The following is a 25,727-nucleotide window of genomic DNA, read 5'->3' on the forward strand; positions in this document are numbered from 1 at the left end:
TTTAAACTTCGCTCTTCACAGATACCCCAGTATAAAGAGAAACCTCTCACCAGCCCCCGAAAAATCACTCTTAAGCAAAATAATAAAAAGGTGGAAAAACTGAAAAGCGAACTACTAGTCTAGCACTTCGGATGTTCATCACTCATAGACAGGTTAAATCACGATATCACCTCGTAACACTTCACAGACCACATACTACCCGTCATTTATGTCGTGTATACAGTACTCTTTTCTGTGTAATATTGATTGCACATGGGACAGCGGCGCGGGCCACGTTGATGAATTTCCCTGGCACAGGTGGCGCACGTCGCCAAGTGTCTGCACGGCAAATACAAAGTGCGCGCCTGCCGTTCCATGCATACAGAGCAACGTCCACTTTCCATTGTGGATATGCTATCCACTTCCTCTGGTATTTCTTGGGGATTCTCCGCATCATTTCCCTCATTTTTTTCAGCAAAACAACTAAGCATATAACCAGCAATTGCACCAAAGACAAGACCAGCACCCAACCCTACCAGACCCCTAATGATATTTGAGGATCCACTGTTCAACTGACCTCCTTCGTCCTTTTTACCCTTAGACATCAAGAAAAGCTTGTGAAAGAGAAAGAAAAAGTAGTGAACAGACACGCCAACTTCAAAGCTGCAGCTCATACAACTCATATGCCCTCACAGCCACAGATGACACATGCCTATAGAAAATGTGAATAAAATGTGTGGAAAATAGAATCTGAGAAACATTCGGGCAAAACAACCAGCACTTACCCCTCAAGAATCTAAAAAGATATAAACCCATCTTTAACCCGTAACCTTCTTCTTTTTTCCATATAACCTCTAATTTTCCCTAGAAAGAAATACCACTCAACCGGCTTCCATCAGTGAGTCAGAAGATGCATATGCAGAGATACGGGACAAAGGCAATCAGAGCGACTGTGACACCATGCTAATACAACAGTCAGCACCAATGCACCTTCCCCACACTCTGCATCTCCATTGCGTCTTTTTTTGCTATTTTTTTTTTTTTTTGCTTTTCTTGCTATTAGCGTCTTTTGCAATACCAAAGCCAAACAAAATCATTGAAAACAAACAGAAATCAAACAGAAGAACAATCCAGTCTTCCGTGGAAGGCAGAACCGGAAGGTTCAGTAAAAATCACACACGGAGGCAACGAAGGCCAAAAGACCACGTACGCTGTCGCCCAGGTGCAGCTTGTTCGGTGCAATCGTCTTGATGAGTGTGTGCAGCGGCACCAGGGGGCCACTCACGTCACGCAGCAGCTGTGGCTTGCCCTCGGGAAGGCACGACAGTGCAAACACAGCGAAACAGCCCATCTTCACAAGATTCACCACAGCTCGCTTGCACTCCTCGTGTGTGTACGGCACGACCTTCTTCTCGTCCTTCGCGCTGGCAGGTACAAGGGCCTTGCAGGGGCAGTTGGGGTTGTGCTTCATCAACAGATACATCTGCCGCACAATGCCGAGAATCAGTGTGTACAACCAGCAGACCACGGCAATCCCACCAAACCGCGTCAGTTCACTCTTCAGCACACCGTGGCCCGCCAGCACAGCAGTGTGTTCGTTGAGACAGAACCCAATATGGAATGCGTGCGAGATCTGCTCAAGGCGCCACACAATGGCGTCTTCCTTTGGCTTCGCCAGGCTCTCCAGTGTCTTGGGTGAAAGTGCGTTGAAGATCAGCGATAGACGAGTTACCGCACGGTATGCTTCCGCCATCTTCGACAGGTTGCCCAGCGACGCGGCAAGTCCCTCAGAACCAGCGTTCCGCACGGGGCCCTCAAGCGCCATCGGAAGAAACTGCACGATTGCCATGACCTTGTCACGGTTCCAGGTGTCAGACAAGTACGTGTGGACTCGTGAAGACATATTATAGTGGCTGATTGTTATTAGCTGTTGGTTGAAAGAAGATATTGAAGGTTCTTGGTGCAACACAATGCAATAAGAGCAAAGAGAAAAACAAAAACAAACGAGGGCAACAAGGAGTGAAAAATAAGCGTTAACACCTTGGGAGACACACAGAAACACAAACACATCTTTGGCCCCGTGAACGTCATAGAAAGAAAAGACCTGGGTTCAAACAAATGCAGAGACTTGGTTTAGTTGAAAAACAAAAAAAACTTCATTTAAACTTCGCTCTTCACAGATACCCCAGTATAAAGAGAAACCTCTCACCAGCCCCCGAAAAATCACTCTTAAGCAAAATAATAAAAAGGTGGAAAAACTGAAAAGCGAACTACTAGTCTAGCACTTCGGATGTTCATCACTCATAGACAGGTTAAATCACGATATCACCTCGTAACACTTCACAGACCACATACTACCCGTCATTTATGTCGTGTATACAGTACTCTTTTCTGTGTAATATTGATTGCACATGGGACAGCGGCGCGGGCCACGTTGATGAATTTCCCTGGCACAGGTGGCGCACGTCGCCAAGTGTCTGCACGGCAAATACAAAGTGCGCGCCTGCCGTTCCATGCATACAGAGCAACGTCCACTTTCCATTGTGGATATGCTATCCACTTCCTCTGGTATTTCTTGGGGATTCTCCGCATCATTTCCCTCATTTTTTTCAGCAAAACAACTAAGCATATAACCAGCAATTGCACCAAAGACAAGACCAGCACCCAACCCTACCAGACCCCTAATGATATTTGAGGATCCACTGTTCAACTGACCTCCTTCGTCCTTTTTACCCTTAGACATCAAGAAAAGCTTGTGAAAGAGAAAGAAAAGTAGTGAACAGACACGCCAACTTCAAAGCTGCAGCTCATACAACTCATATGCCCTCACAGCCACAGATGACACATGCCTATAGAAAATGTGAATAAAATGTGTGGAAAATAGAATCTGAGAAACATTCGGGCAAAACAACCAACACTTACCCCTCAAGAATCTAAAAGATATAAACCCATCTTTAACCCGTAACCTTCTTCTTTTTTCCATATAACCTCTAATTTTCCCTAGAAAGAAATACCACTCAACCGGCTTCCATCAGTGAGTCAGAAGATGCATATGCAGAGATACGGGACAAAGGCAATCAGAGCGACTGTGACACCATGCTAATACAACAGTCAGCACCAATGCACCTTCCCCACACTCTGCATCTCCATTGCGTCTTTTTTTTGCTATTTTTTTTTTTTTTTTTGCTTTTCTTGCTATTAGCGTCTTTTGCAATACCAAAGCCAAACAAAATCATTGAAAACAAACAGAAATCAAACAGAAGAACAATCCAGTCTTCCGTGGAAGGCAGAACCGGAAGGTTCAGTAAAAATCACACACGGAGGCAACGAAGGCCAAAAGACCACGTACGCTGTCGCCCAGGTGCAGCTTGTTCGGTGCAATCGTCTTGATGAGTGTGTGCAGCGGCACCAGGGGGCCACTCACGTCACGCAGCAGCTGTGGCTTGCCCTCGGGAAGGCACGACAGTGCAAACACAGCGAAACAGCCCATCTTCACAAGATTCACCACAGCTCGCTTGCACTCCTCGTGTGTGTACGGCACGACCTTCTTCTCGTCCTTCGCGCTGGCAGGTACAAGGGCCTTGCAGGGGCAGTTGGGGTTGTGCTTCATCAACAGATACATCTGCCGCACAATGCCGAGAATCAGTGTGTACAACCAGCAGACCACGGCAATCCCACCAAACCGCGTCAGTTCACTCTTCAGCACACCGTGGCCCGCCAGCACAGCAGTGTGTTCGTTGAGACAGAACCCAATATGGAATGCGTGCGAGATCTGCTCAAGGCGCCACACAATGGCGTCTTCCTTTGGCTTCGCCAGGCTCTCCAGTGTCTTGGGTGAAAGTGCGTTGAAGATCAGCGATAGACGAGTTACCGCACGGTATGCGTCCGCCATCTTCGACAGGTTGCCCAGCGACGCGGCAAGTCCCTCAGAACCAGCGTTCCGCACGGGGCCCTCAAGCGCCATCGGAAGAAACTGCACGATTGCCATGACCTTGTCACGGTTCCAGGTGTCAGACAAATATGTGTGAAATCGTGAGGACATCCTTTATACTTTGTCTTTATTCTGATGTATAATGAGAAATTTGAATAGAAAGTTATTGTTTTTTTTTTTCATTTACCTTATGTTTTTTTTTTCTTTATTGTGGCGTGTCTCATATTATTTATTGTTCTTTCTTTTGGTGTTTTTTTTTTCCGTTTGTCGCTAAGTGTACTTTCCACGCATATATGATGCTCCGCCGTCAGTAAGTTTTCGCTCATACCAAGGACGCCAATAGGGGTCATAAATACGTCTTTCCCTTTTATTTGCATATTCTTGGTAAATGCAGCGACCAAATACCAAACCGAGGAGAGAAGTAGCAGTGGTGAAAGTGGTGACGGAGGCCATCATTCCCCACCGAGTTAATATAGATGCATGAAGTGCAGCAAATGTTGCACCACTAAAGAAACCACATAGTGTTCCACAAGACCAGATATTTTTCCATGTACGCTGTGGGACGGAGATGTCACCAGTGGCAAGAGTTGTTGCAATGTTAGTTGCAGCTTCACCAGTGATGACTCCTATGGTTCCGGAAACTGATATAACAGCTCCTTTAACAACTGAGAAACTGACCTCATATATGGCAATGTTTGACAAACTAACTCCATGGAGTTTGGCATACATTTTATCCATCGTATGATATAGATAATAGGAACGCCCCACACCGTAGAAAAACCCAATAGTTGTGCCGACGCGGGCCAAATATGTCAAGCAAGTGAGAGGTTTATCTATGATCATATCTAACCAGTGAATATTGAGAGTTTTACGAACGTGCTCTTGATCTATAAGCCACTGTTTGTACCGTTGGTCCCCTTCATAGTCGTACAGGTGCAGAATTCCCTTCTCATTTTTTTGTTTTTGGCATTTTTCCTTTATATACTTCTCAGCTTCCGCCATTTCTCTCCCGTAGCGATTCATTATACAATCAATGGCATCAGTATCAAAGAAACCTACACGAGCATCACCTTTCTGAACGGCAGTTTGTTGGCTCCTTGAGCGATGCATCCACGAAGATGAGAAAACTTCATCTCCATGTCCTTCCCCTTTTCCGTGATCCCGTACCATTTTCTGTGCATCAGCAGTATTTGGAAATGAAGACACCGTTCCCCGTTTCAGTCCAGCTTCCTCGTTACTATTACCACTACTAAAACTCGTAAAGATCCACATCGAGGTACTTTATGTAAATGATCTCCTTCGTTTCCCTTTTTTCGGTTGAAAACAGTTCCTTGTATGTATGTATGTATGTATGTGGGTCTCTATAAATCCCAAAATGTAGACGGAGGAAGAGATAAGTTGACAACAAAAAAGAAGAGTTGACAGTACCCACTGAAAGTTGTGACTATTGTTGCTGACAAGCCTCTGTACATAATTCCGGATTGCTCACCACTAATTTTGGATATTGGGAAGCTCATTTTTCACTACATAAAACAGAAGAGCGAAATCCCCCCACCCCCAAAAAAAGAACACCGAAAAATAGTACGACAGTAAGTTGTGAGAGAAAAAAAGAGAAAAAAAGAAAAATTTTATTCTGTATGTTTGTGCACAATTTTTTTTTCCTGTTTTTGGTTGAACAGATCCAGATGCTCCCAATCTTCCTCCGTTTTATACTATACGTCTTTTCTTCCATGTTACTTTCAAATCTACAAAGTTGCTTTGAGGACATTCCCTTTTCATTTTACTTTCTTCCTTTCCTCTATTCCTCTCTCTCTCTCTCTCTCTCCTTCCCCATCCCTCTCCTATTTGTTTTTTTTTTGTGTGTGTTCTTTCTTCTTGCCTAATAGTTTTTGATCGCTGCAATCGTAGGTGTCGCTCGGTTCAGTTTCTTCTTTAGTTCAATGTTTTCCTGCATTAGTTGTTCGAGCTGGCGCAGATAGTTTTGGTGTTGTTCCTGAAGTTCTGTTGTGAGCTCGTCCATCTCAAGAGCTTTGTTTTGTTTCAGATCTTCTTGCTGCTTTGATGTCATATTTAGTGCGTCTGCGTACTTTGCTAGAGTTGCATCCAGCGCCTGAATCACTCCCTCTTTCTCTAAGACCAGCATGTTCTTTCGTGCCACATTGGTACGCATCGTCTCGTTATTCTTGTGAATAAGACGATAAGTGTGGATGGGAATAAATTCCTCTTCTGGAAGAATCTTAGAAACGTCCTCAGGTTCCTCACGACTGACAGATGGCACCAAAGCAGACTTTAGAACGTTGCGCTTGAACTCTTCCTCTAGTCTCATTTCACGGAGAGACTTGGAAATTGTGTCAAGGCGTGCATGGAGCTGCTGTTGACGTGTCATCTGTGCCCGCATAACGTTATCCTGTCGGCGACAAACGGCCTTCATCTCTGCAACGGCGTCCTTTAGGAAATCACGATCTGTCTCAACACACGCCAATGACGCATTCTGCTGTTGCGATTCAAATACCGTTAGAGCATCATCGTTGCGCTTGTCTTCTTTGCGAAGTCGCTCGAGTTGAATCTCCAACTCGCGTACCTCACGCTCCTTCACACGAATGTCATTGAAAACCGTATTAAGCGCGCTGTCCATCTCCTCACCACGCTCCACTTTTGCCTCGAGCTCAATTACGAGAGCCTCCTTCTTCTTGATGATGGACTGTGCCGCCCGTAGTTCCCGCTGTACCTTCGCCTCGAGCTCCGCCATCACCTTGAGATCGTTCCCCTTTTGTTGAAAGTCGTCGTAATCCATCTGGCACTGTTCGTGCCATCCCGTCTTGTCCAAAATGTTATTGTAGGCTTCTGTTTCCCGAAGCAGAAATTTGGAACGATCCTGTAAAAACTTCTGCTGCGTCGTGTTCTCCCTTGCAAGAAGGTGGTTGCGGCGCTTCACAATCTTGAGTGTGTTTTGCAAACGAGTGATAGTGTCTAGGGCATCCTCTGCAGGAATACTCGCTGGATTGCGCTCACATGCTCTTTGGTACTCAACAATCTGACGCGAAACTTCGTCCCGTTGGTTCTCCTCTTGAATGGTCTGAATATCTTTGTCAATCTTCTCTAGTTGCTGGGTATAGCTTTCAATAGCTGCCTTCATACGATCCAACTCTACCCCCGCCTCGTGCTCGCTGATCTGTTCAGATAATCTCGTAGACATCTTTTAGTATTTTTCTTCTTTTTTTCCCTTAAGGTTATGTGCAATGTTGAACCTCTGTATCAATAATGCTCGTCTTTGCTAGATACGGGAAAGTTACCTTTGTTTGTTTAACTTTACGCAATAATAGCCTTTTGCCGTTTGGCTACCTTAGTACAGCAAAAAAGCAGGAAAAAGAGTAATGAGGAACAAAAAAAAAAAAGGATATTTCTAAAAATTAAGAGGAACAATAAAAAAGAAACCCTATTCCCAATTTCCTTACTCAGTAACAACAACAAAAAAAAAACAGAGCAAGAGTCAAATAACCAAGAAGAAATGTACAGAAACAGATAAAGAATCGAAGACACATCATGATATGTAGAACTAACCAATTTTTTTATCGGTATTACGTGGCCAAAATGTTAATCGTTTCCAACGTTGAAACAATTGCGCTCTTTGTTTTTCTCGTCGCAAATCATTTAACACATTCTCAGAGAGACGCACACGATACGCGTGTTCTTGACGCCTTTTCCACCGACGAAAGCATCCCACCAAGAGCACCAGTTCACGAAGTGTTTCCGCAAGACACATCATGGTAAGATATTCTTTCTCACGTACAGCAACATCACGCCATGCCAGGAACGCACGCTTCTTTACACCTACACCAAGTTCCCTTTGAGCTTTCTGCAAAATTGCACGTTGCCACCATCTATAACAGCAGAATTTCAACAAATGTTGACTTCGGAAGATGCGACAAGCGGTCTTATTGCTCCAAGTAAATAAAGCACGCTGCAGGAGACGGCGATGTCTCCAATACTGTGCTTGAATAAATTGCAATCGCTGATTAAATCGTAGACGCCAACGATACCAACAAGCACTCATAACTAGTTGTGCTACACGCTTCCGACGAAGTGATTGAAGCCACGTCTCCAGAATGCGAACACGACGGCAGAAAACATAAAATCGATCAGATACTCTGCAAAGATAACATCTACGCCACTTAACAAACGCATACCTCTTCAAATTCCCCCGCGCCACTTGTTGAGCACATTGCACCTTAAACCCCACAAGTTCCACCGACGTTGGCTCCACATGCACACAAGGTGGTTCACGTGAAACCAACACGCGGGCACGACGGCGTCGGCAGAGCGCCTCCCACGCACGCCGCAGCAGCGATCGGGTGGCGATGAAAGCCGCTAGTCGTGCGTCCAGCCGCCGCTCCACCCGCTGCCGCCAGTACGCGAAGAGGAATCCCACAGTTCTCACCGTTCCCTTTTCCTTTCCCATCTTCTCCGCCCCCGTCTTTTCCCTCTCGCCCCTCAGAGCTCCGGCTGTCGTGGGGCCTCCCCAGAGACGGCGATCGTCCAGCCGCCAGCGCCAGCGCAGAAAAAACCGCCGCATGCGCATCCGCCGCACCCAATCAAATGCCCGCCGTCTCTCCGCTAAACCTAGGCGAAATTGACAGAAACGCTCATGACGGTCCCGGCGATATTCGACTAGTCCGAGCCAGTGACTCAAAACTCCATAAAGGAGTTTCCGCCGTTTGTATGCAACCTCGCAGGCGTAGTGATGCCACGCACGAAGCGTACGCCGAAGTCTATAGTAGGCATACCGAATTTCGCATTCGGTATCAAGAAATTTTCGTCTACAAACTGTCAAACGAAGTCGTAAGATAAATACGTGCATAATGGCTCGTTCACGGGAAGACTTTAGTAACAGTAAGGCTACAGAGGGAACACCATCACTCTTGATTTCCTTCTCTGAATGTAGAGCAATTATTTCATGCTCTATCTCCTGGCGAGCCGCCCCAAAAGCCGTACGATACAGCTCTCGACTCAACCTTGCTTGATCTACTACTCCATTATTGACTCTTTTTTCTTGCGCTACCGTCCTTCTAAACCGTTTTTTCTGCTGATGTGATACTGTGGTTTTCACACGTTGGGTATCACCGGCACCATTATCAAGAGTGTTCTGCATAGCAGGAAGAGATGAACGGTGTTGTGTGACGTATTGCCACACCGAACGCAACATAAGCCGTGTTATCTTTTTAACACGTTCTTCTGCCGCTTCTAAACGTCCCTGCAACTCCTCAATTTCGGCATTCATGCAACCTAAAAAAAAAAAAAACGAAAAACTATGCCGTTTTTATTATCTATTTCCTTTTCTTTAAACTTGAGAGGAGGGATCTTTGGGCCAATGCTTTAAAGATATGGAACCAAAAAAAAAAAAAAAAGAAAGAAAAGAAAATGCAAACACCAAAATGGGATCCATTACTGCTTCGTGGGCCTTGGGACAGATATAAATACGTCAAAAAAAGAAGCATGGCGTTAGAAGAAGCATAGATAGAGATAAAAAGTATATTTAAGCGACAACACTCAATAATAAAAACAAGAACAATAATAAAAACACCATCAAAACAAGAATCATAACAATAATTATTATAACAAGAGCGTAAAAACGGAAACAAAAAAAAGGAGATACAATCGTCTTGTAGTTTATTGGAAATGTTGGGGTGCGTCTCTAGAAGTGGTTTCCTCGCCAAAAAAGGGCGGAAATACTGTTGGCGAAGCAAAGTTCACCTCCCGAGGAAGTGATCGCCAACTAGTTACCCAGGATGGTGACTTCATAAATGGTGGTGCATCTTCCGCAACCAGGTTCAGTTTATACACTACAACACGCTCAGTAGAGGCGTTTGTACCCAAACCAATCATAAGATGTGGATCAACTGCAATAATAGTGCCAGGAGAGATGGTCTCTACCCCCTCGGCTAGGGACCCTATAACGCTGTTATCAAATTTAAAGCGTTTTAGCTGTTCAGGAATGTGAGACTCCATAGGAAGAAACGGAGTTGATAAATCTGTAGGAGGAACACATTTAATATACTGTTCCCGTACAAAACGGTGGGAATTCTTTAATATATATAGTGGCATCTGCTGTTGATTAGGACTATGTGTGAAGACAAGCAATGTTACTGCATAGACCTGACGACTATTCGTTCTAACCCCAAATGTAGGGGCAGTACAGTGATACCCAAAAGGACTTCCGTAGGGTTCACGAAACATAGGTGCATCACTAAACAAAACAGGTCGTTCAACACCACCCACATCTGTTGCAATTGTACCAAGTGGTTTCCAGAAAGAAGAATCACGTACCAAAACTTGTAATTCTCTATTTGTCATCCATACATTACAACGATACTCATTTATGGCTCTAAGCATTTGGGGGTCGTTTTGAATTGTAGATTGACATCCTTTTCCAGACATTTTTGCCACTTCAGTCGTCAGTATCTCACTTAATTTCCACAACTCCTCACCAGTGAGATCCTCCTTCTTTCGTCCATTTAAAAACTTGGAAGCTATTTTCGACAATTGTTTCCCACGTCGTTTCTCAGCACGATACATACGAAGCAAATACTTTCGCCGCTCTAATCGTGTGACTACTTTGGCATACAGTGGATCCGAAAGCTTTGATTTGCACTTTAACATAGATTCAATATCTGGAACATCAATAAGGCAGCGAGAACGAGCTATCGTAGAAGAAATTAATGCGTCCTTAAGACGATTAACAAGTGGTGTTGGGAGCACTGCAGGAAGAATGGCATAACCATGTTCAAGAAATTGCTGCCGTGCGGCAAAAGGGATAGAAACATTCTTCATATTTCATGGAATTACTAAACCCTTACAGTACTCTTTTCCACCATAAAATAGAGGTTGTGTGGGGGAAAGAGGATTGATATAAAAGAAAAAGAAAAGGAAATTAGTATTATGATGTTTCATTATACAAAGAAATAGACATGGGGTGGAAGAGAAAAAAAAAAAGAAAAATAGCAACAGAAACACAAAACAAAACAAAAAGGAACTCAACATATAGCGGTAAGAGTAAGGAAAAGAACACAGGATTCAGTTCAACAGACTACAGAAATTTAGCAAGATTGACAGATAACCTTCTTTTATTATTATTATTATTATTATTATTATTATTATTATTTCTTTATTTCTTCTTCTTCGCCTCCTCTTTATACCGATATTATTCTATAAACCATATATATATATATATATATATATATATATATATATATATATATATATATATATGGCTATGAATAGATCCCACATGTAATGTTCTCTTTTTTAGCTCTTCGGCAGTGTAAAGAGTTTAGTCTCATTCAAGACTAATTTACCCTGAGTCACAAACATTTGTAGTAATTTCTTCATGTCTTCAAGACTCCCTTGAAATTGACCGAACATTTTCATACTATTAAATATGTCACTTACTCCACATGCACCCCGTGCTTTAAGCATTGCTGTCATCATGGATAACAATATTTTCACTTGATCTTGTGAAAGTCCAGCCGGTTGTTCCTCAATTTCTTCCGCTTCATCAAATGTGAAATTAGATGCTGAGATATAGTTTGTTTGTAGCGATAAACTTTTACAACCATCATTAGATATCAAAACAGAGGGAAATAAATGTGACAAATGTTGTTGTAAAGTACGCGGTTTGACTCCCATACGTTCCGCAATCGATTCTAATGGAACAGGAGAATGTAACTCGGATGATAAATCCCGAATATATAAAACAAGTGAAGCTGAAAAAAGTGAAAGATCATATGTTACCGCCACAATAGTACCAGTAGAATCATCCTTTTGTTTTAGCTCTAAACTAACGCACCCTTGTGAGAGAATCCACTCAAGACGCTGATTCGCCTTCATACGCTTGTATTCCTCTAATACACCATCCATCGCCGTACTCAGCAAAGGATGTGGATTATACTTCTCCGGAACAGGTTGAGTCTCTCCAATGGGAAGGCATGAAGTCAACTTTGGCCATGAAGTAGTAGAAAGAACATTTAAACTAAAAGGCCATCCACGTTGTTTCTCCAAAGGCAATCCTTCCGATACAGATTGTCCATAGGCATCCTTTAACTGAAGTGTATAACGACGGGAAGACTGAAAATCACGTATCATCACTACACAAGATGACAATACATCTTCACCAAAAGCACACTTTAAACGTTCTAATACTTCCTCTTCTGCAGTTGTATCAAAGTCATGCATACGTTTACCCAATAACTGAGAGGCTAACACCTGTCTATATTCCTCCACAAGTGAATTAACACTAATAGCAGACAAAAGTACACGTAAAACGTCTGGTCTCTCTTGCATAGAAAGAGGTGATTCTCCAGAAATTGGTAAAATATTTTCCTCATATTTTTCATTTTTATTATCACCCATAACACCACTATTACCAGGAATATAAGTAGTACTTGAATAATTTTGTAGATCAACATGTAAAACAGAATCTGCACTTGGTTGTGTAATAGCCTGAACAACAGCAGAGACACAATCCCTTCGTTTCTTTAGGTGTTCTAATGTATCACCAACAATAGTAAATATTACAGAACTTTGATCATTCTTTGATAACAACACACAAAGAGAATGTATTGTACCAATCAATATAGCAAGAATATCTTCTGTGCGAGTTCCAGCTCGATGTAACCGTGATGAAAGCATTCGCTTCGCTATTTGTATTAACTCATCCCGCAGTGTATTATCTGCACATCGTTGAAGACATAAACGAAGATCTTGCAATGTGGGTGTAGAATCAGGATACTCCACAACTATATCCCAAAAACTTGCAATTCGTTTACGACCATAACTCAATAAAAGTAGTTGTTCCAACTCTTCACACCAACGATTTACCTCAGCACGAATATCTGAATCATTAGGATCTGGTGATAACGCCATTCGTACAAAGGTATCTACAACATTATCTTTCCATTGAATACAGGATAATATACGTGCTACAGTAAAATCATCATCCAGTAATTCAATTCGTTCACGTGTACACTTTACTAAAACAGACTTCCATAAGGCTTTAATATCTTGCGTTGATGATAATGTTAATCCATGTAATCGTTGTAAAACCTCATCGCGATGACCAATAATTCCATGCACTAATGTCGATCGGCCCTCATTCCCTCCAATATCATCTAACACTTTTCGACCATGATCACTAAGGAATTGCAATAATGATTCTTTCCCTACCGGAGGTTCACCAGTAAGGAGATCAGGCTGTAAGAGATGACACCGCAACGAAACAGTAAACCTCACAACACATTCTCTTACACGTAGTCTCTTACACCATTCATTAAGAAGAAGCATATTTTGATGGTAGTCATCATGTAAAGAACGCAACGCCAGTAACACTTCTCCTTGAGCAACATTCTTTTGGTATCTTGCAATAGTGGTATTTGCAAATGTCTCGAATGTTTTTCGTACCAGTAACTCCCCTGCAAAAAGGTTAAGAGGTGGTCTTGACAATACATTTAATGTTTCCATACAACGGTAATTCTCTGCTATATGAATATCGGCAAATATTGCAATACCTTTAGCCCGTATTACTTCTAAAATACTAAATAAATTTGCGAATGCCTCCTCATCCTCCATATTACAAAAAACAGCAAAACAAATTTAACTGGTTACCGACTTATTATATATATAATGTCCCCAAAAATTATGCCTTTGGTACAAACCAAACTACAAAAAAAAAACTATACCTATATACACAAAAACATATATATATATATATATATATATACAAACAAAAAGAAAAATTGATTAAAAAGAGAGAAAACAGAAAATAGAGAGCTATAATTCAAAGTAACGTCAAAGCACAAAGTTTCACAAGTAAAAACAAACACAATTTTTCTGATGACTACACAATGAGTGTACCAAAAACACAACAAAACAAAAAAAAAAAATAGGATAGTAAAATAAAATAAAGTAACAGCTTGATGACAACCAACTCACCTTATGCCTGGAGCACGACGGCACCACCGGCCTTGCGGATCTTCTTGTCGGCCAGCTTGCTCACCCAGCGGGCCTTCACGATGCAAGGAGCCTGCACATGACCGTTGCCGAGCAGCTTGGAGTAGCCGCTAGCCAGGAGATCAATAACGGGCAGAGCCTCGCCCTTCTTCGCCTTCATCACCTCGTCCTTTGCGATCAGCTTCGTGAGGTTGTTCAGGTTAATTGTCGGCTTCCACGTCGCGTTCTTCTTGAGGTGGTAGTGGTTCATGCCGCACTTGCCAAAGTAGCCGGGGTGGTACTTGTCAAAGTTGATGCGGTGGTGGTGCTCTCCGCCGGCGTTACCGCGACCAGAAGGATGCTTGCGGTGCTTGCCCACACGGCCATGGCCGCAGAACGTGGAACCGCGCTGGTGACGAGTCTTCTTTAAGCGGGTAGGCATGTCGAAAGCTACTGAAATAGTGCGAAACAAAAAGAAAAAAAAATGTACAAAATAGGAGAGAGAAAAAAGAAAAAAAGAGAAAGATAAATATAAGAAGAAAAGCAGAGTAAAAGGAAAACACCAGTTACGAGAGATAATAACAGGGAGATAGAAATAAAAACATAAACAAGGTTACTAACGTTAAGTTTATATATACAAAAAAGACATGCTAAAAATGCACATGAAGAAGATAGCAGTGTCTCTTTTTGTTTTTCTCACTTTTTTTTTTTTGCTTCCCAAGTAGAGGGATTAAATTTGATACCCGTTACCCCAGTAAATGTTGAACTTGTCCAGATTACCTAAGTTATTCTTGGCATCACTAACTATGATGTTGTGTTTTGCTGTGCAGATCTCCGTTGCCGTTCATTCTCAAGTGCTAGTAATAGCAATTCTTTTCTCAATTTATGTACTATCACTCCGTAACGAAACCAAACAATACAGGAACCCAAAAGGATACCCACAAGGAACAATGTCAATGTTAAAGTAATTGTTGAAGAAGCACTAGCGGGGCGACACTTAATATCTGGAATTGTTGCTGAAGGAACATCACTCGATCTACAGGTTGTTGGTAAAACAAAGTCATTCGATGAGACATATCGTGAAAAAGATGTAATATCATAAGTATACTTGTAGTTCTCATTATTATTTCTGCAGGCAGGGTCCCATGGAGTTAGTAAACGACATGCACTGGAACGGTGCTGAGAAGGGAGTGGTTTCCCTTGTGCTAGAAAAGGGTGATGAACATAGAATGGAGCAGCCCCTTTTCCCTCTACAACGATACGCATTAATACATCCATGTCATCGGTACTGTTATTGTCATTTAAATTAACTTTCTCACGATCAGCCCAAAACCATTTAACACGTACACCAGATAAGCTGGCAGACCATACTTTACATGGTACACCACGCACAATGTGAGATCCAATATAAACTGGAGGTATATCTGAGGAATAAAGCATTAAAGTAGCTACACTTCCTGAAATAACATCAAAACTTATCTGTGTTCGTATACAACCTTCAGTATCAGGCCAAAAGTAATCTCTAAGATTTCCAGGAATAGGTGAATCTTGTCCATGAGGGAGAATTGATTTTGTGTTTAGGTATGCCATTTGATAGGAACCAATAATATACCAATCGTACGTAGTTACACGACCAACTTCATCAGGAATTGCACTATAAACACTTGAATGGGACAAACGCAATAATGAACTGAATCGTTCGTGCATTGTAAACATTACCCTTTCAGATGGCATAATAACTTGAATTTCAGCGCTGAACTCTTCAGGAAATCCAGGCATTTTCGGGTTCCCTGTAGACTCTTGTATTACTTCTACTTTTGCAAAAACGCTTCTCTCCACACAAACAGAAGGAAAAATAAAATCCCTTGTATCAATCGTCGATAAGGCAAAATCAAAGAATGTGAAATACCACTTGTGGTTTTCATCATCAGTAAGGACAATTTTGACTGGCAAATCCTTAACATGCATATAATTAACATTCCATGGATGCAGTAAAAATACAGAAACACTGTATAACTGTAATTCACCATTTCCTTTAAATTTCTTGGGAATGGTCAGCCGTAGTTCTTTGTCTGATAAAAGCATACTCTCAAGACCACGATCATACACAGTACTCTGAGAAATAGTCTTATCCACCGCCATAAGGATGGTTCGTATGGCATCCCACAAAGCAACATCATCACTCTTTATAGTATTTTTTTTCGATAAACATTTATTATCACTGTTTATTGTTGCAATTTCATTATCATTATATAAATACACAGTCTTATCACTCAATGAAACCTTTTCAATTCGCAATGGATATGAATTATTCAGTATTCCAGACATTGACATGGTGAACAAATCCACTGGGCTACTACTATCCGGTTCCCCAACTATCAACTCCAATCCAAAGGAGACATATCCCTTCATGGGTAATATAGAAAAGTCAGCGAATCCAGTAGGTAAAGCCGTAATCACCAATAAAAAAAGAATAAATGAAACCCCTACAGACGACATCATAACTTCTTTACTAAACACAGAGTTTGGACAAAAATAAAAGTAAAAACAAACTTATATATATGAGACCCAACTTTTCTATCCCTTTAATATCATCATTTAAAGTGCGAAAGAAGAAAAAAAGAAAAATAATAACTCATAAGTAGAGCAATAATGCAGCAGCATAAAAAATACATTTTCTAGAAAATTACAATAGTCCTACAAAAAAAGCGAATAAAAAGAAACAAAAAAAAAAAAAAAATGAGTGCTTTGGCAGTCAACTCACCTTATGCCTGGAGCACGACGGCACCACCGGCCTTGCGGATCTTCTTGTCGGCCAGCTTGCTCACCCAGCGGGCCTTCACGATGCAAGGAGCCTGCACATGACCGTTGCCGAGCAGCTTGGAGTAGCCGCTAGCCAGGAGATCAATAACGGGCAGAGCCTCGCCCTTCTTCGCCTTCATCACCTCGTCCTTTGCGATCAGCTTCGTGAGGTTGTTCAGGTTAATTGTCGGCTTCCACGTCGCGTTCTTCTTGAGGTGGTAGTGGTTCATGCCGCACTTGCCAAAGTAGCCGGGGTGGTACTTGTCAAAGTTGATGCGGTGGTGGTGCTCTCCGCCGGCGTTACCGCGACCAGAAGGATGCTTGCGGTGCTTGCCCACACGGCCATGGCCGCAGAACGTGGAACCGCGCTGGTGACGAGTCTTCTTTAAGCGGGTAGGCATGTCGAAAGCTACTGAAATAGTGCGAAACAAAAAGAAAAAAAAATGTACAAAATAGGAGAGAGAAAAAAGATATATATATATTCTTTCTTTTTCATTAGCATTGGAGGAATGCAGAAATAAATACTTTACGTACGAAGCACCATATCTCTATGGTGCTACCAAGAGAAAAAGGAAAAAAAGGTGACATTCCTTCTTCTGCATAAACCATACAGAGAGAGATACAAATAAAAATGAAACTGGAACGCAAAACCTCTACACAATAGCGGGGGCGTGCGTGGAGATCTTTGGCCAGAGATCGGCTGCCTCCTTCGCGACGGGGCCCGCAATACCGGAACCCTTCATCTCACCCTTTGGGTTAACAATAACGCCCGCATTATCCTCAAAGTAGATCACTGTACCGTCCTTGCGGCGCCAGCTCTTGCGCTGACGAATAATAACGGCGCTCAGCACCTTGCGGCGCAGCTCTGGCTTACCCTTCTTCACGGAGGCCATCACCATATCGCCGAGCGCTGCGGCCGGCAGACGGTTCAGACGACCATGATATCCCTTCACGGAGATGATGTACAAGTTCTTTGCACCGGTGTTGTCAGCGCAGTTCACGACAGCGCCCACTGGAAGGGCAACAGACACGCGGAAGCGGCAACCCTTGACGTTGGCCTGGTCCTTTCCCATTGGTAGTGCTCACGTACCCTTTTGTAAATCAAATTAAAAAAAAAGAATTTAAAGTAAGAAACCAATGTAGGAGTAAAAGAAAAGAATAGCATCTATACATAAGCAGAACCAGAGATCCCATGGTACAAAACCAATAGCAGCCCTTAGACTCCAGAATGAGAAAATCATATGGGGAAAAACAAAACAAAACAAAAAAGAGATACACTCTACGAACATTCTGTCTTACACAATAGCGGGGGCGTGCGTGGAGATCTTTGGCCAGAGATCGGCTGCCTCCTTCGCGACGGGGCCCGCAATACCGGAACCCTTCATCTCACCCTTTGGGTTAACAATAACGCCCGCATTATCCTCAAAGTAGATCACTGTACCGTCCTTGCGGCGCCAGCTCTTGCGCTGACGAATAATAACGGCGCTCAGCACCTTGCGGCGCAGCTCTGGCTTACCCTTCTTCACGGAGGCCATCACCATATCGCCGAGCGCTGCGGCCGGCAGACGGTTCAGACGACCATGATATCCCTTCACGGAGATGATGTACAAGTTCTTTGCACCGGTGTTGTCAGCGCAGTTCACGACAGCGCCCACTGGAAGGGCAACAGACACGCGGAAGCGGCAACCCTTGACGTTGGCCTGGTCCTTTCCCATTAGTAGTGTGACTCTCTCTCACAATAGAAGAGATAAAAAGAAAAAAAAAGGACAGAAAAAAAAAAAAGAGAGAGAGAGAGAGAGAAAGCAGGTCTTAACAAATCAAAGAAAAAAATTTATTTTCCAAAAGCCTCTAGAATCTCATTTTTGATTAAATATAAAAGCAGTTTGGGAAAATAACAAACGCAACTACAAAATAAAAAAAACAATTTCAACAAATAAAATAAAAAATACAGTAAAAATTTCGATACCACATAACTGAATTACAAATTACCAAGTAATGTGGAGGGAACAATAGACAAAAAAAAAACTACCAGAAACTGGTTAGCGTGAAGAGGATAAACGTTGGCTCTCAATATTTATTGCCGCAAATTCATGCATCTCTTTTTCTGATGGTATGTCAATCCCAGTAAATCTCCACTTACGATCATTAGTTTTCCATTCGATTTCTCTACGTTCATCTTCAAAGGCTGGGTTAAGTGCTTTCACTGTGTCGTGACGAAACATGCCATGGTCAGCAAGCCATAAATGTAGAGAGGTAAACACATGCTCCTGTGGTATTTCACGAGTTTCAAGAATAACACCAATAAGAACAGCGGGAACTAGTACTATTGGGAAATATCTAAACCATCTATATGTACCATACGATACCATTCCTACACGTGAACGACGTTCCTCAAAGGGCATAGGGAAAACACGATTAAGTGTCTCAAGAAGACGAGAATGGCGAGAAACCTCAGCCTTGGCACGCTTTACCCAAAGTTGTGACATTTTTCTTTTGCTATATAAACCTTTTCTTTTAGTACTTTGCTATTCCTTTTCTTCTTTTTCTTTTAATATTTCTCAGGGGAGACAAAAAGAAGGAAAAAAAGTGTCGCCAAAAGAAATCAGAGTTACAACGGAGAAATGCATACATACACGCATACATGCACAAACAAGTCTAGAATAGAGTAAGAAGTTTTATAAACATCGTTAGAAAATACAAAAAAAAAATCCACCAAAGGAAAAAAAAAAATAAAATATAAAAAAAACGCAGGTCATTGAATAGTATTCAATAACTCCATTCGCCATAATTAACACTGTAGTAGTTCACCACATGATGACTCACTGTGATGGCATGAGATCAATGACTTTGCTTGTGAAAAAAAATCCAGCTGACGTTTCAGTTGATCACACTCACCAGATAGTTTGTGAATCTGATTTCGCCAAGAAGTTTCCTTGTACTCTTGTTCTGAAAGACGCGTTAACAACAACTCATTTTCTTCTTTTATAGCTTGCCATCTATTTCTTAATATTTTGCATTCACCTTCAGAAAGTTGAAGTTGTTTTCGCAAGCTTTGTAACAAATGTTCACCGTTGCCTTCTACAGTGGATTCTATTTCCCCTGTGGGGACTGGAGGACTACTAAGGCGACGTTCGCGAGAACGAGACCGACGCTGTTCTTTTTGTTGTTCATATAGTGCATCTATTGTTTCTTGAAGGGCACCACTTCGAGCTCTTTCCTCCTCCAGACTTTGTCTAAGATGTTGTGAATCTTCTCTAGAGTGAGATTCCTCAGCGGGGGTTACTGAGGAAGAACATCCTTCTATAACTGAATACGACGATGGAGATTTCACTGACATCGCTTTACTAGTGGTATCTTTTTCTGCAAGTTGTTTTTGTATATAATTTTCTAACTCACGTTTCTCAGTAAAAGATTCCCTCCATTTGTCTCGGTAGTACTCTGCCTCTTCGCAAGAAAGAAGTGCACGTTTTTTATACTCATCACGTTCTATAGAAATAATACGCAACTGTTCACCAAGAGACTTTAGATCCTCTTGTACACGTTCATAATTCGTACAATGACGTGCTACTTCAGCAAGTTCCGGATTTTCACTTAACTTTATAAACTTCTTGAGAAGATTTAACTCATCTGACAACTTCACTTCCCTTCTACGTGTCTCGGCGAGTTGGCATTCCAGTTCCTCGCGCTCACCCAGAGCCGCATCAAGACGTTTCTGCAGTAAAGGAATGCGTCTCACTTCCTTTAACTGAGACTCACGTACAGACAAACGACTAATCTCATTTTCTTGGTGACGCAATTTTCTTCGAAGAGCCCCGTTTTGCTCTTCAAGACGTGCTAGTTTATACTCAACAGTCTTCATGAACGCGGAACAGAAACACAGTTGTATATATCCCAGACAATAGTCCAACTGCACTTCACTGAACTATTTAGATGATAAGAAAAAAAAAAAAAAAAGAATAGGTGTCACGAAGTAGAATAGAAAAAAAAAGAGAAAATACATCTCAAATTAAATTCGAGAATACCAGAAGAAAAACCAGGAATGATACAATATTTGAGCCAGAATTCAAACGAAAAGAAAGAAAAAAAAAAACATCTTCGTAATGTCTATCCACCCAGGTGAATCTCCACTGTAATAATTTCTCCTTTATTTTTCTTTCGCTGAGCCAACTGTTTTTCTTTTTTTTTGTTCTCGTTCTTCTAACCTATGGCTCGACAAGATGATTACGACTGTCAGTACTCGCCTTTGCATTTACTACCCCTCCCTGAAGTTGCGGTTCATTCGGAAAGCCAAACCATGCTTTAAAGGTTGCGTCATCAAAGTTGAAGTAAGCGTTCTTATTAACTGAAACCACCTCACCCTCTTGAATATCACGTAGTGCCTGCATAACAAAATATCCCTTTTCTACTCGTATACCCGCTTTCTTTTCCTGTGCCAACCACTGCAACATATCTGCGTCTGGGTAACCAATAGCGGCATTAGGCTCCGGAGAATGTAATGCCAGATCTAGTACTGGAATCATACCAATAATATCACCTAGACTATTAGCAGCAAACGGGGAACTTTGAAAGTCCGGGTGTCCACCACTCCCAGCTTCTGTATGACTCCAAAAAGGAACAGCATGACGTCGAAAGAGACAGTATGCATGACGAAAAGCTAAATCAAAGTTGGCATCCCGTGCCTTACACGCTTCTTTAAGAGGAGCAACAAACTTCTTGTATTCTTCTGACTTTTGTGCTAGATCAGCTACACGACCTATAGGCATACCTTGGTCAAATGGTAAAACATCCAAATAACTACGTACACCTCGTGGGTAACCTGTTCGCAGTACCTTAGCCAGGTATCCGATAAAAACAAAGGAACCTAATGTAAGATCAGGCCAAAAAGAAAGTTCTTCTCCATGATTCTTTGGAGAAACTTTAAGTGGAAATGATTGGTCTTCAACTACTGTAAGAACACTGAGTGTGGCGGATGTTGGTACAACAGCAACAAAATCAAATGCAGGTATTGTTTTAGTAGCAACAAGACCTAAAGGAGTTATGTGAACGCGCTGAAACAAGCGACATCCCCTAAGAACAGCCCATGTAACAAAATCCAACAACCTAGGGTCACATCTAGCCAATCGGGTGTTCATAAGAACTATAAAAATAAGAAAAAATCTTTATTAGAATTTTGCTTCTTAAATAAAATACCTCTCGTATAGGTGCTGTGTGTAACGCCCACAGCTAAAGAGGGTAAAAAAAAAATCAAACGCAGTAGAAGCAGAAAAAAAAAAAAAATGAATCAAAAGCAAGGTAAATAATGAAAATAAATAAAAAAGAAATGAAAGAGGAAAAAAAAAGAAAATACAAGAGAGCCACATATTAAAAAGAGCTTAACGATGACAAAATAAAATAAAAAAAAAACAATCAAGACAAAAAAAGTAGAAGAAATTTCATATTCAAAAACGAAATATGTATAGTCAATACAAACAAAAACAATAACCAATAAACCTTGGATATGTAATTGGTTTAATTTTAATTTTTTTACCTTGACAAGATGGCACGAAGAGACTTAAAATTTGAACTAAATTCCAACAGTTTTTTCACCAATACCACATCAATTAATGGGTTCCTTAACTCACTATCTAACATATATTGCAAATTCATTATAATATCATAGCGTTGACTTGGATTAGCTTCCACAAGAAGCAAGCTCTCCAATGAATTTGACTGTAATACCACAGCCCGTCTTAAGAAAAACATTTTTTCCCTTAATCAACATCTGTACGTTGCAGTTTCCATAAATTTTCGATACACTTCAAACATGCTTTTCTGATCTTATTAAAAAATGTTTAGATGTAAACATACTAGTTTTCATATTAAATTGAAGTTCTTCCCGTTTAGGAGTTGATTGTGGTAATGTTTTGTGTTTTTGTAGTTCCCCATCTCCTGGAATACCAAGAACAAGAAAATGAGGCCAATCCATCCAGTGACGTACAAAAAATGGATTGGTAGCACCAATGATTACTGGCAAATGATAAGCTCCATTTGGGGTTAAACAATCGATTTCGGAATTATTAATTGTAACATATGGACGGAGAATACCCGTAAAAGAAAGTGGTGCTAAAAGAGAAAAAAGGCATAAACAATCTGCCGAAACGTAACGCACAGAACTTCCTAAAACACAAAGAGGTTCACCTGTTGTAAGAAGTTCCCAAAGTTTCCATCAATCGGTTTAAATGTGGAAATAAAGTTGCATGAATATCAAATTCTGAAAAAATATTTACAGAATTACTCTTATCCAGTATCTCTGCAGAATCCTTACTATTATTCAAAAGATCTTCTGCAATTTGTCTAGAATAATCAAGTTCACGATTTTGAATAGCAGCAACATCATGAGAAACGTATCGAATGTGACGAAAGCGACGAGCTATATCAGAAACATCGCAATTAATGTTATTATCTAATTCATTGAAATTAAACATGTTAATCTTTTTCTTATTGATGCAACTCTCATAACTACGCAAACGAACAATCTCATTCACAGCTAGAAAATCACATGGTTTCCATGTATTAACATTTAATGAAAGTTTAGGATTTTTCTCAATATAATATGCCAAACCCTCAATTGGGTTAGAACCAAGAATACAGTCATCTAGACAACGCTGAATAAGTTGAATATCATTATTGACAGGGAGACTCCAAGGATTCAAGTAATTTCCTTCTATTAGTACACCACTTGGACTCACGACTTAATTCATCGTCCCGCCAGCGAGGAGCACAAAGGAGACTTGTATAATAGGGTGTAGAAAAATCTCCAAGTAGTTTCCCTAAAAGGTGTAATCCTTTATATTGTTTCGTCGGAAGCGGAAGTGGCCAAGAGAATATCTCATCGTACGCAGTACGTAAAATTTTTTCTGTACTATCAGAATCCAAAACCTCATTACAAATTATATCAAGCATAGTCTTAAATATGCGAGGAAATGGATAACTAGAAAGCACAACCATTGCTTTTTGTTGAGCCCCAAGCACATTACTAGGATCTTTTCTTTTTCGATAAAATGATGAGCAAAAATATTCTTCATGATATACTTCCCATTTAGAAACGGATGAACAAGGAAACGATTTTGCTTCAGTGGAAATAGAAGATGGAGATGAAACTCTAGAAACCTCTACTCGACTCTTATCACAGTTATTTTGATCCACTGGAAATAAGAAATGATGGAGATATTTTCCTTGAAGAGTACTGTTTGTATCAGGAAAAGCTAAAAATGCTAAATCAGTTTCCTGTTGTAGAGAAAAAGGCAGTGGTGGATACAAATGTGTAAGTGTCTGGCCAAGTTCCAAATCAAAAGACACCACACCAATCGCTTCAATCCATTTAGGGGTTAATGGGGAGGCAGCGTTGAGCGTTGGGAAAGCCGTTACACCAAGACTGTTCTTAGTACCAACACAACTAAAACATCTATAAGTATCTGATCCGACTCTTCTTCCCTTTTTGAGACCCACAACTGTACCACACGAGTCTCAAACCATTGCGTCTACCATAGGCATCAGCAGATTAGCAAATAATTAGCCCCCCTTCTTGGGAGGGAGAGGGGGGCTGTAACAAAGGTTTTTTTTCTTTTTTTTTTTTTTTTACTTTCCTAATTGCGGAAAGAGAAATAAGAAAAAAAAAAGAAACAGGAAGAAAAAAAAACTTGTGACCTGTACATTGTTGTCAATTAGGGGAAATGCGATTACAATAACTAACATAAGAAAAAAAAAAAACAAGCAATTTCAGAATGAAAAAAAAAAAGAAAAGAGAGAGTGAAACAAGAATGAAAAAAAAGAACTTTCAACATTGCCGAACTGGGTAACGGAACTGCCACCCACGTATCACTCTAGTGGATGCAACCAATTGGTTACGATTCCCCTAGTAGAGTAGAAAAAGGTTTTCATTTTTTTTTTTTCCTTTCAGCATACTTTTTTTTTTTTCACACTTGACCCACGTATCCAGTCATCCGTACGCATTTCAGGGAGAACATATATATAGATATATTTGTTTTCTTTTTCTTTTTTTTTCTTTTTTCTTTCCTGTTGCTGAGCCAATTTTTTTTTTCTCTCTCTCTTACTCACTTTCATTCAAGTCATTCACTCCATATCTGTAATAGTCACCAACTGTCGTATCTCTTCTCTAAGAATTGGAGTCGTCCCTGGCGGCAATGGGATATCCTGTTTTGGATACTTGCGCTCATTTGATTTATCATACCCAATCAACATCTCCGTCTTGCTCTTCGTGATGACGCAGAGATCCACCTGTGTTCCACTGTATGGATCATTAAAGATGCCCTTTCGAATAGCGGATGCCACAAGTGCCTTTGCTTCCTCCAGCGTCATATTATCCTTATACCCGCTCTCCAGTGCCGCCATAGCCGCAATGCTACCGCTTCCCATCGTCACAAACGGCAGCCGATCGGTGCTCCCGTGCGGGGCGACCGTCGCCAAAAAAGGCCCCTCCACGTCTACACCGCCGAGCACCAGCGCCGCACTCACGTAGCCCTGGTAGCGGTACAAGTGCCGCTTCAGCAGGGTGAGGGCCTCATGCACGCGGGACTGCCGCCCGGTCTCGAGGCGGTGCAGGGTGAGATTGGCGGAGGTCATGTTCGTCACCGCCTCCGTGTCCGCGGCTGTACCGGCCCCACAGCACATAATATTGGGTGCCATGTAGTGAATCTTCTTACACCGTTTATCCGCCACAATACTACCCTCCGTGGCACGGGTGTCGGCACCCAGAACTACACCATCCTTGTAAACAACGCCCACAATGGTAGTGCCAGTCTTGAGGGTTTTAGGAAGCTGTAACCCTTGCTGTTGAAGGTTGAGGTTTCGTTGGACGTTCGCAAAGGAAAATCCAGGCATAGAAATGCTTTTTTTTTTGTTGCTGTTTGTTTGCTGTTCTTATTGTTCTTGTTTTTTTTTTCGCTGTTGTGCTATCCTTATTTCTGTATAAGGCTCTAAAGAAAGATTTACAATAAAAAAAGAAAGTAAGTAAATAATAGTTTTTTTTTCGGTT

At 41.4% G+C, this 25,727-nt stretch overlaps 21 protein-coding genes across 21 annotated transcripts; all 21 read right to left on the reverse strand.

The window, feature by feature from the left end:
- Positions 1–206: 206 nt before the first annotated feature.
- Positions 207–584, reverse strand: LSM04_005711 (uncharacterized protein; the record flags this gene model as incomplete). The annotated part of the gene is made up of 1 exon (XM_067335416.1): positions 207–584. The coding sequence occupies one exon, from the start codon at positions 582–584 to the stop codon at positions 207–209; it is 378 nt and encodes a 125-aa protein (XP_067195239.1).
- Positions 585–1,141: 557 nt separating this feature from the next.
- Positions 1,142–1,882, reverse strand: LSM04_009692 (Peroxisomal biogenesis factor 11; the record flags this gene model as incomplete). The annotated part of the gene is made up of 1 exon (XM_067335417.1): positions 1,142–1,882. One exon carries the CDS (start codon positions 1,880–1,882, stop codon positions 1,142–1,144), a length of 741 nt encoding a protein of 246 aa, XP_067195494.1.
- Positions 1,883–2,344: 462 nt separating this feature from the next.
- On the reverse strand, positions 2,345–2,722 carry LSM04_000276 (uncharacterized protein; the record flags this gene model as incomplete). The annotated part of the gene is made up of 1 exon (XM_067335418.1): positions 2,345–2,722. One exon carries the CDS (start codon positions 2,720–2,722, stop codon positions 2,345–2,347), a length of 378 nt encoding a protein of 125 aa, XP_067194927.1.
- Positions 2,723–3,280: 558 nt separating this feature from the next.
- On the reverse strand, positions 3,281–4,021 carry LSM04_000904 (Peroxisomal biogenesis factor 11; the record flags this gene model as incomplete). Its single annotated transcript, XM_067335419.1, has 1 exon — positions 3,281–4,021. The coding sequence occupies one exon, from the start codon at positions 4,019–4,021 to the stop codon at positions 3,281–3,283; it is 741 nt and encodes a 246-aa protein (XP_067194961.1).
- Positions 4,022–4,180: 159 nt separating this feature from the next.
- LSM04_000655 (uncharacterized protein) lies at positions 4,181–5,182 on the reverse strand (the record flags this gene model as incomplete). The annotated part of the gene is made up of 1 exon (XM_067335420.1): positions 4,181–5,182. The coding sequence occupies one exon, from the start codon at positions 5,180–5,182 to the stop codon at positions 4,181–4,183; it is 1,002 nt and encodes a 333-aa protein (XP_067194950.1).
- Positions 5,183–5,789: 607 nt separating this feature from the next.
- LSM04_001214 (uncharacterized protein) lies at positions 5,790–7,106 on the reverse strand (the record flags this gene model as incomplete). Its single annotated transcript, XM_067335421.1, has 1 exon — positions 5,790–7,106. One exon carries the CDS (start codon positions 7,104–7,106, stop codon positions 5,790–5,792), a length of 1,317 nt encoding a protein of 438 aa, XP_067194979.1.
- Positions 7,107–7,466: 360 nt separating this feature from the next.
- On the reverse strand, positions 7,467–9,188 carry LSM04_005671 (uncharacterized protein; the record flags this gene model as incomplete). Its single annotated transcript, XM_067335422.1, has 1 exon — positions 7,467–9,188. One exon carries the CDS (start codon positions 9,186–9,188, stop codon positions 7,467–7,469), a length of 1,722 nt encoding a protein of 573 aa, XP_067195235.1.
- A 389-nt stretch (positions 9,189–9,577) lies between these two features.
- Positions 9,578–10,738, reverse strand: LSM04_001732 (uncharacterized protein; the record flags this gene model as incomplete). Its single annotated transcript, XM_067335423.1, has 1 exon — positions 9,578–10,738. The coding sequence occupies one exon, from the start codon at positions 10,736–10,738 to the stop codon at positions 9,578–9,580; it is 1,161 nt and encodes a 386-aa protein (XP_067195011.1).
- A 474-nt stretch (positions 10,739–11,212) lies between these two features.
- Positions 11,213–13,531, reverse strand: LSM04_000008 (Cullin; the record flags this gene model as incomplete). Its single annotated transcript, XM_067335424.1, has 1 exon — positions 11,213–13,531. The coding sequence occupies one exon, from the start codon at positions 13,529–13,531 to the stop codon at positions 11,213–11,215; it is 2,319 nt and encodes a 772-aa protein (XP_067194910.1).
- A 364-nt stretch (positions 13,532–13,895) lies between these two features.
- LSM04_001409 (Ribosomal protein L18e/L15P) lies at positions 13,896–14,333 on the reverse strand (the record flags this gene model as incomplete). Its single annotated transcript, XM_067335425.1, has 1 exon — positions 13,896–14,333. One exon carries the CDS (start codon positions 14,331–14,333, stop codon positions 13,896–13,898), a length of 438 nt encoding a protein of 145 aa, XP_067194992.1.
- Positions 14,334–14,695: 362 nt separating this feature from the next.
- Positions 14,696–16,393, reverse strand: LSM04_009177 (uncharacterized protein; the record flags this gene model as incomplete). Its single annotated transcript, XM_067335427.1, has 1 exon — positions 14,696–16,393. One exon carries the CDS (start codon positions 16,391–16,393, stop codon positions 14,696–14,698), a length of 1,698 nt encoding a protein of 565 aa, XP_067195463.1.
- A 263-nt stretch (positions 16,394–16,656) lies between these two features.
- Positions 16,657–17,094, reverse strand: LSM04_008132 (Ribosomal protein L18e/L15P; the record flags this gene model as incomplete). The annotated part of the gene is made up of 1 exon (XM_067335428.1): positions 16,657–17,094. One exon carries the CDS (start codon positions 17,092–17,094, stop codon positions 16,657–16,659), a length of 438 nt encoding a protein of 145 aa, XP_067195395.1.
- A 252-nt stretch (positions 17,095–17,346) lies between these two features.
- LSM04_001534 (Ribosomal protein L14P) lies at positions 17,347–17,766 on the reverse strand (the record flags this gene model as incomplete). The annotated part of the gene is made up of 1 exon (XM_067335429.1): positions 17,347–17,766. One exon carries the CDS (start codon positions 17,764–17,766, stop codon positions 17,347–17,349), a length of 420 nt encoding a protein of 139 aa, XP_067194999.1.
- A 222-nt stretch (positions 17,767–17,988) lies between these two features.
- On the reverse strand, positions 17,989–18,408 carry LSM04_005599 (Ribosomal protein L14P; the record flags this gene model as incomplete). The annotated part of the gene is made up of 1 exon (XM_067335430.1): positions 17,989–18,408. One exon carries the CDS (start codon positions 18,406–18,408, stop codon positions 17,989–17,991), a length of 420 nt encoding a protein of 139 aa, XP_067195225.1.
- Positions 18,409–18,732: 324 nt separating this feature from the next.
- On the reverse strand, positions 18,733–19,179 carry LSM04_006387 (uncharacterized protein; the record flags this gene model as incomplete). The annotated part of the gene is made up of 1 exon (XM_067335431.1): positions 18,733–19,179. The coding sequence occupies one exon, from the start codon at positions 19,177–19,179 to the stop codon at positions 18,733–18,735; it is 447 nt and encodes a 148-aa protein (XP_067195291.1).
- A 302-nt stretch (positions 19,180–19,481) lies between these two features.
- LSM04_005361 (uncharacterized protein) lies at positions 19,482–20,552 on the reverse strand (the record flags this gene model as incomplete). The annotated part of the gene is made up of 1 exon (XM_067335432.1): positions 19,482–20,552. The coding sequence occupies one exon, from the start codon at positions 20,550–20,552 to the stop codon at positions 19,482–19,484; it is 1,071 nt and encodes a 356-aa protein (XP_067195211.1).
- Positions 20,553–20,895: 343 nt separating this feature from the next.
- Positions 20,896–21,825, reverse strand: LSM04_004336 (SET domain; the record flags this gene model as incomplete). The annotated part of the gene is made up of 1 exon (XM_067335433.1): positions 20,896–21,825. The coding sequence occupies one exon, from the start codon at positions 21,823–21,825 to the stop codon at positions 20,896–20,898; it is 930 nt and encodes a 309-aa protein (XP_067195164.1).
- Positions 21,826–22,216: 391 nt separating this feature from the next.
- LSM04_004820 (uncharacterized protein) lies at positions 22,217–22,658 on the reverse strand (the record flags this gene model as incomplete). The annotated part of the gene is made up of 2 exons (XM_067335434.1): positions 22,217–22,442; positions 22,537–22,658. 2 exons carry the CDS (start codon positions 22,656–22,658, stop codon positions 22,217–22,219), a joined length of 348 nt encoding a protein of 115 aa, XP_067195189.1.
- Positions 22,659–22,866: 208 nt separating this feature from the next.
- Positions 22,867–23,157, reverse strand: LSM04_004388 (uncharacterized protein; the record flags this gene model as incomplete). The annotated part of the gene is made up of 1 exon (XM_067335435.1): positions 22,867–23,157. The coding sequence occupies one exon, from the start codon at positions 23,155–23,157 to the stop codon at positions 22,867–22,869; it is 291 nt and encodes a 96-aa protein (XP_067195168.1).
- A 199-nt stretch (positions 23,158–23,356) lies between these two features.
- On the reverse strand, positions 23,357–24,427 carry LSM04_007919 (uncharacterized protein; the record flags this gene model as incomplete). Its single annotated transcript, XM_067335436.1, has 2 exons — positions 23,357–24,198; positions 24,373–24,427. The coding sequence occupies 2 exons, from the start codon at positions 24,425–24,427 to the stop codon at positions 23,357–23,359; spliced, it is 897 nt and encodes a 298-aa protein (XP_067195385.1).
- Positions 24,428–24,805: 378 nt separating this feature from the next.
- LSM04_007637 (Proteasome) lies at positions 24,806–25,573 on the reverse strand (the record flags this gene model as incomplete). The annotated part of the gene is made up of 1 exon (XM_067335438.1): positions 24,806–25,573. The coding sequence occupies one exon, from the start codon at positions 25,571–25,573 to the stop codon at positions 24,806–24,808; it is 768 nt and encodes a 255-aa protein (XP_067195364.1).
- Between the last annotated feature and the right edge of the window lie 154 nt (positions 25,574–25,727).

This window comes from Trypanosoma melophagium, assembly GCF_022059095.1.
Source record: "Trypanosoma melophagium isolate St. Kilda chromosome Unknown ctg1segment0, whole genome shotgun sequence".
NCBI lineage: Eukaryota > Euglenozoa > Kinetoplastea > Trypanosomatida > Trypanosomatidae > Trypanosoma > Trypanosoma melophagium.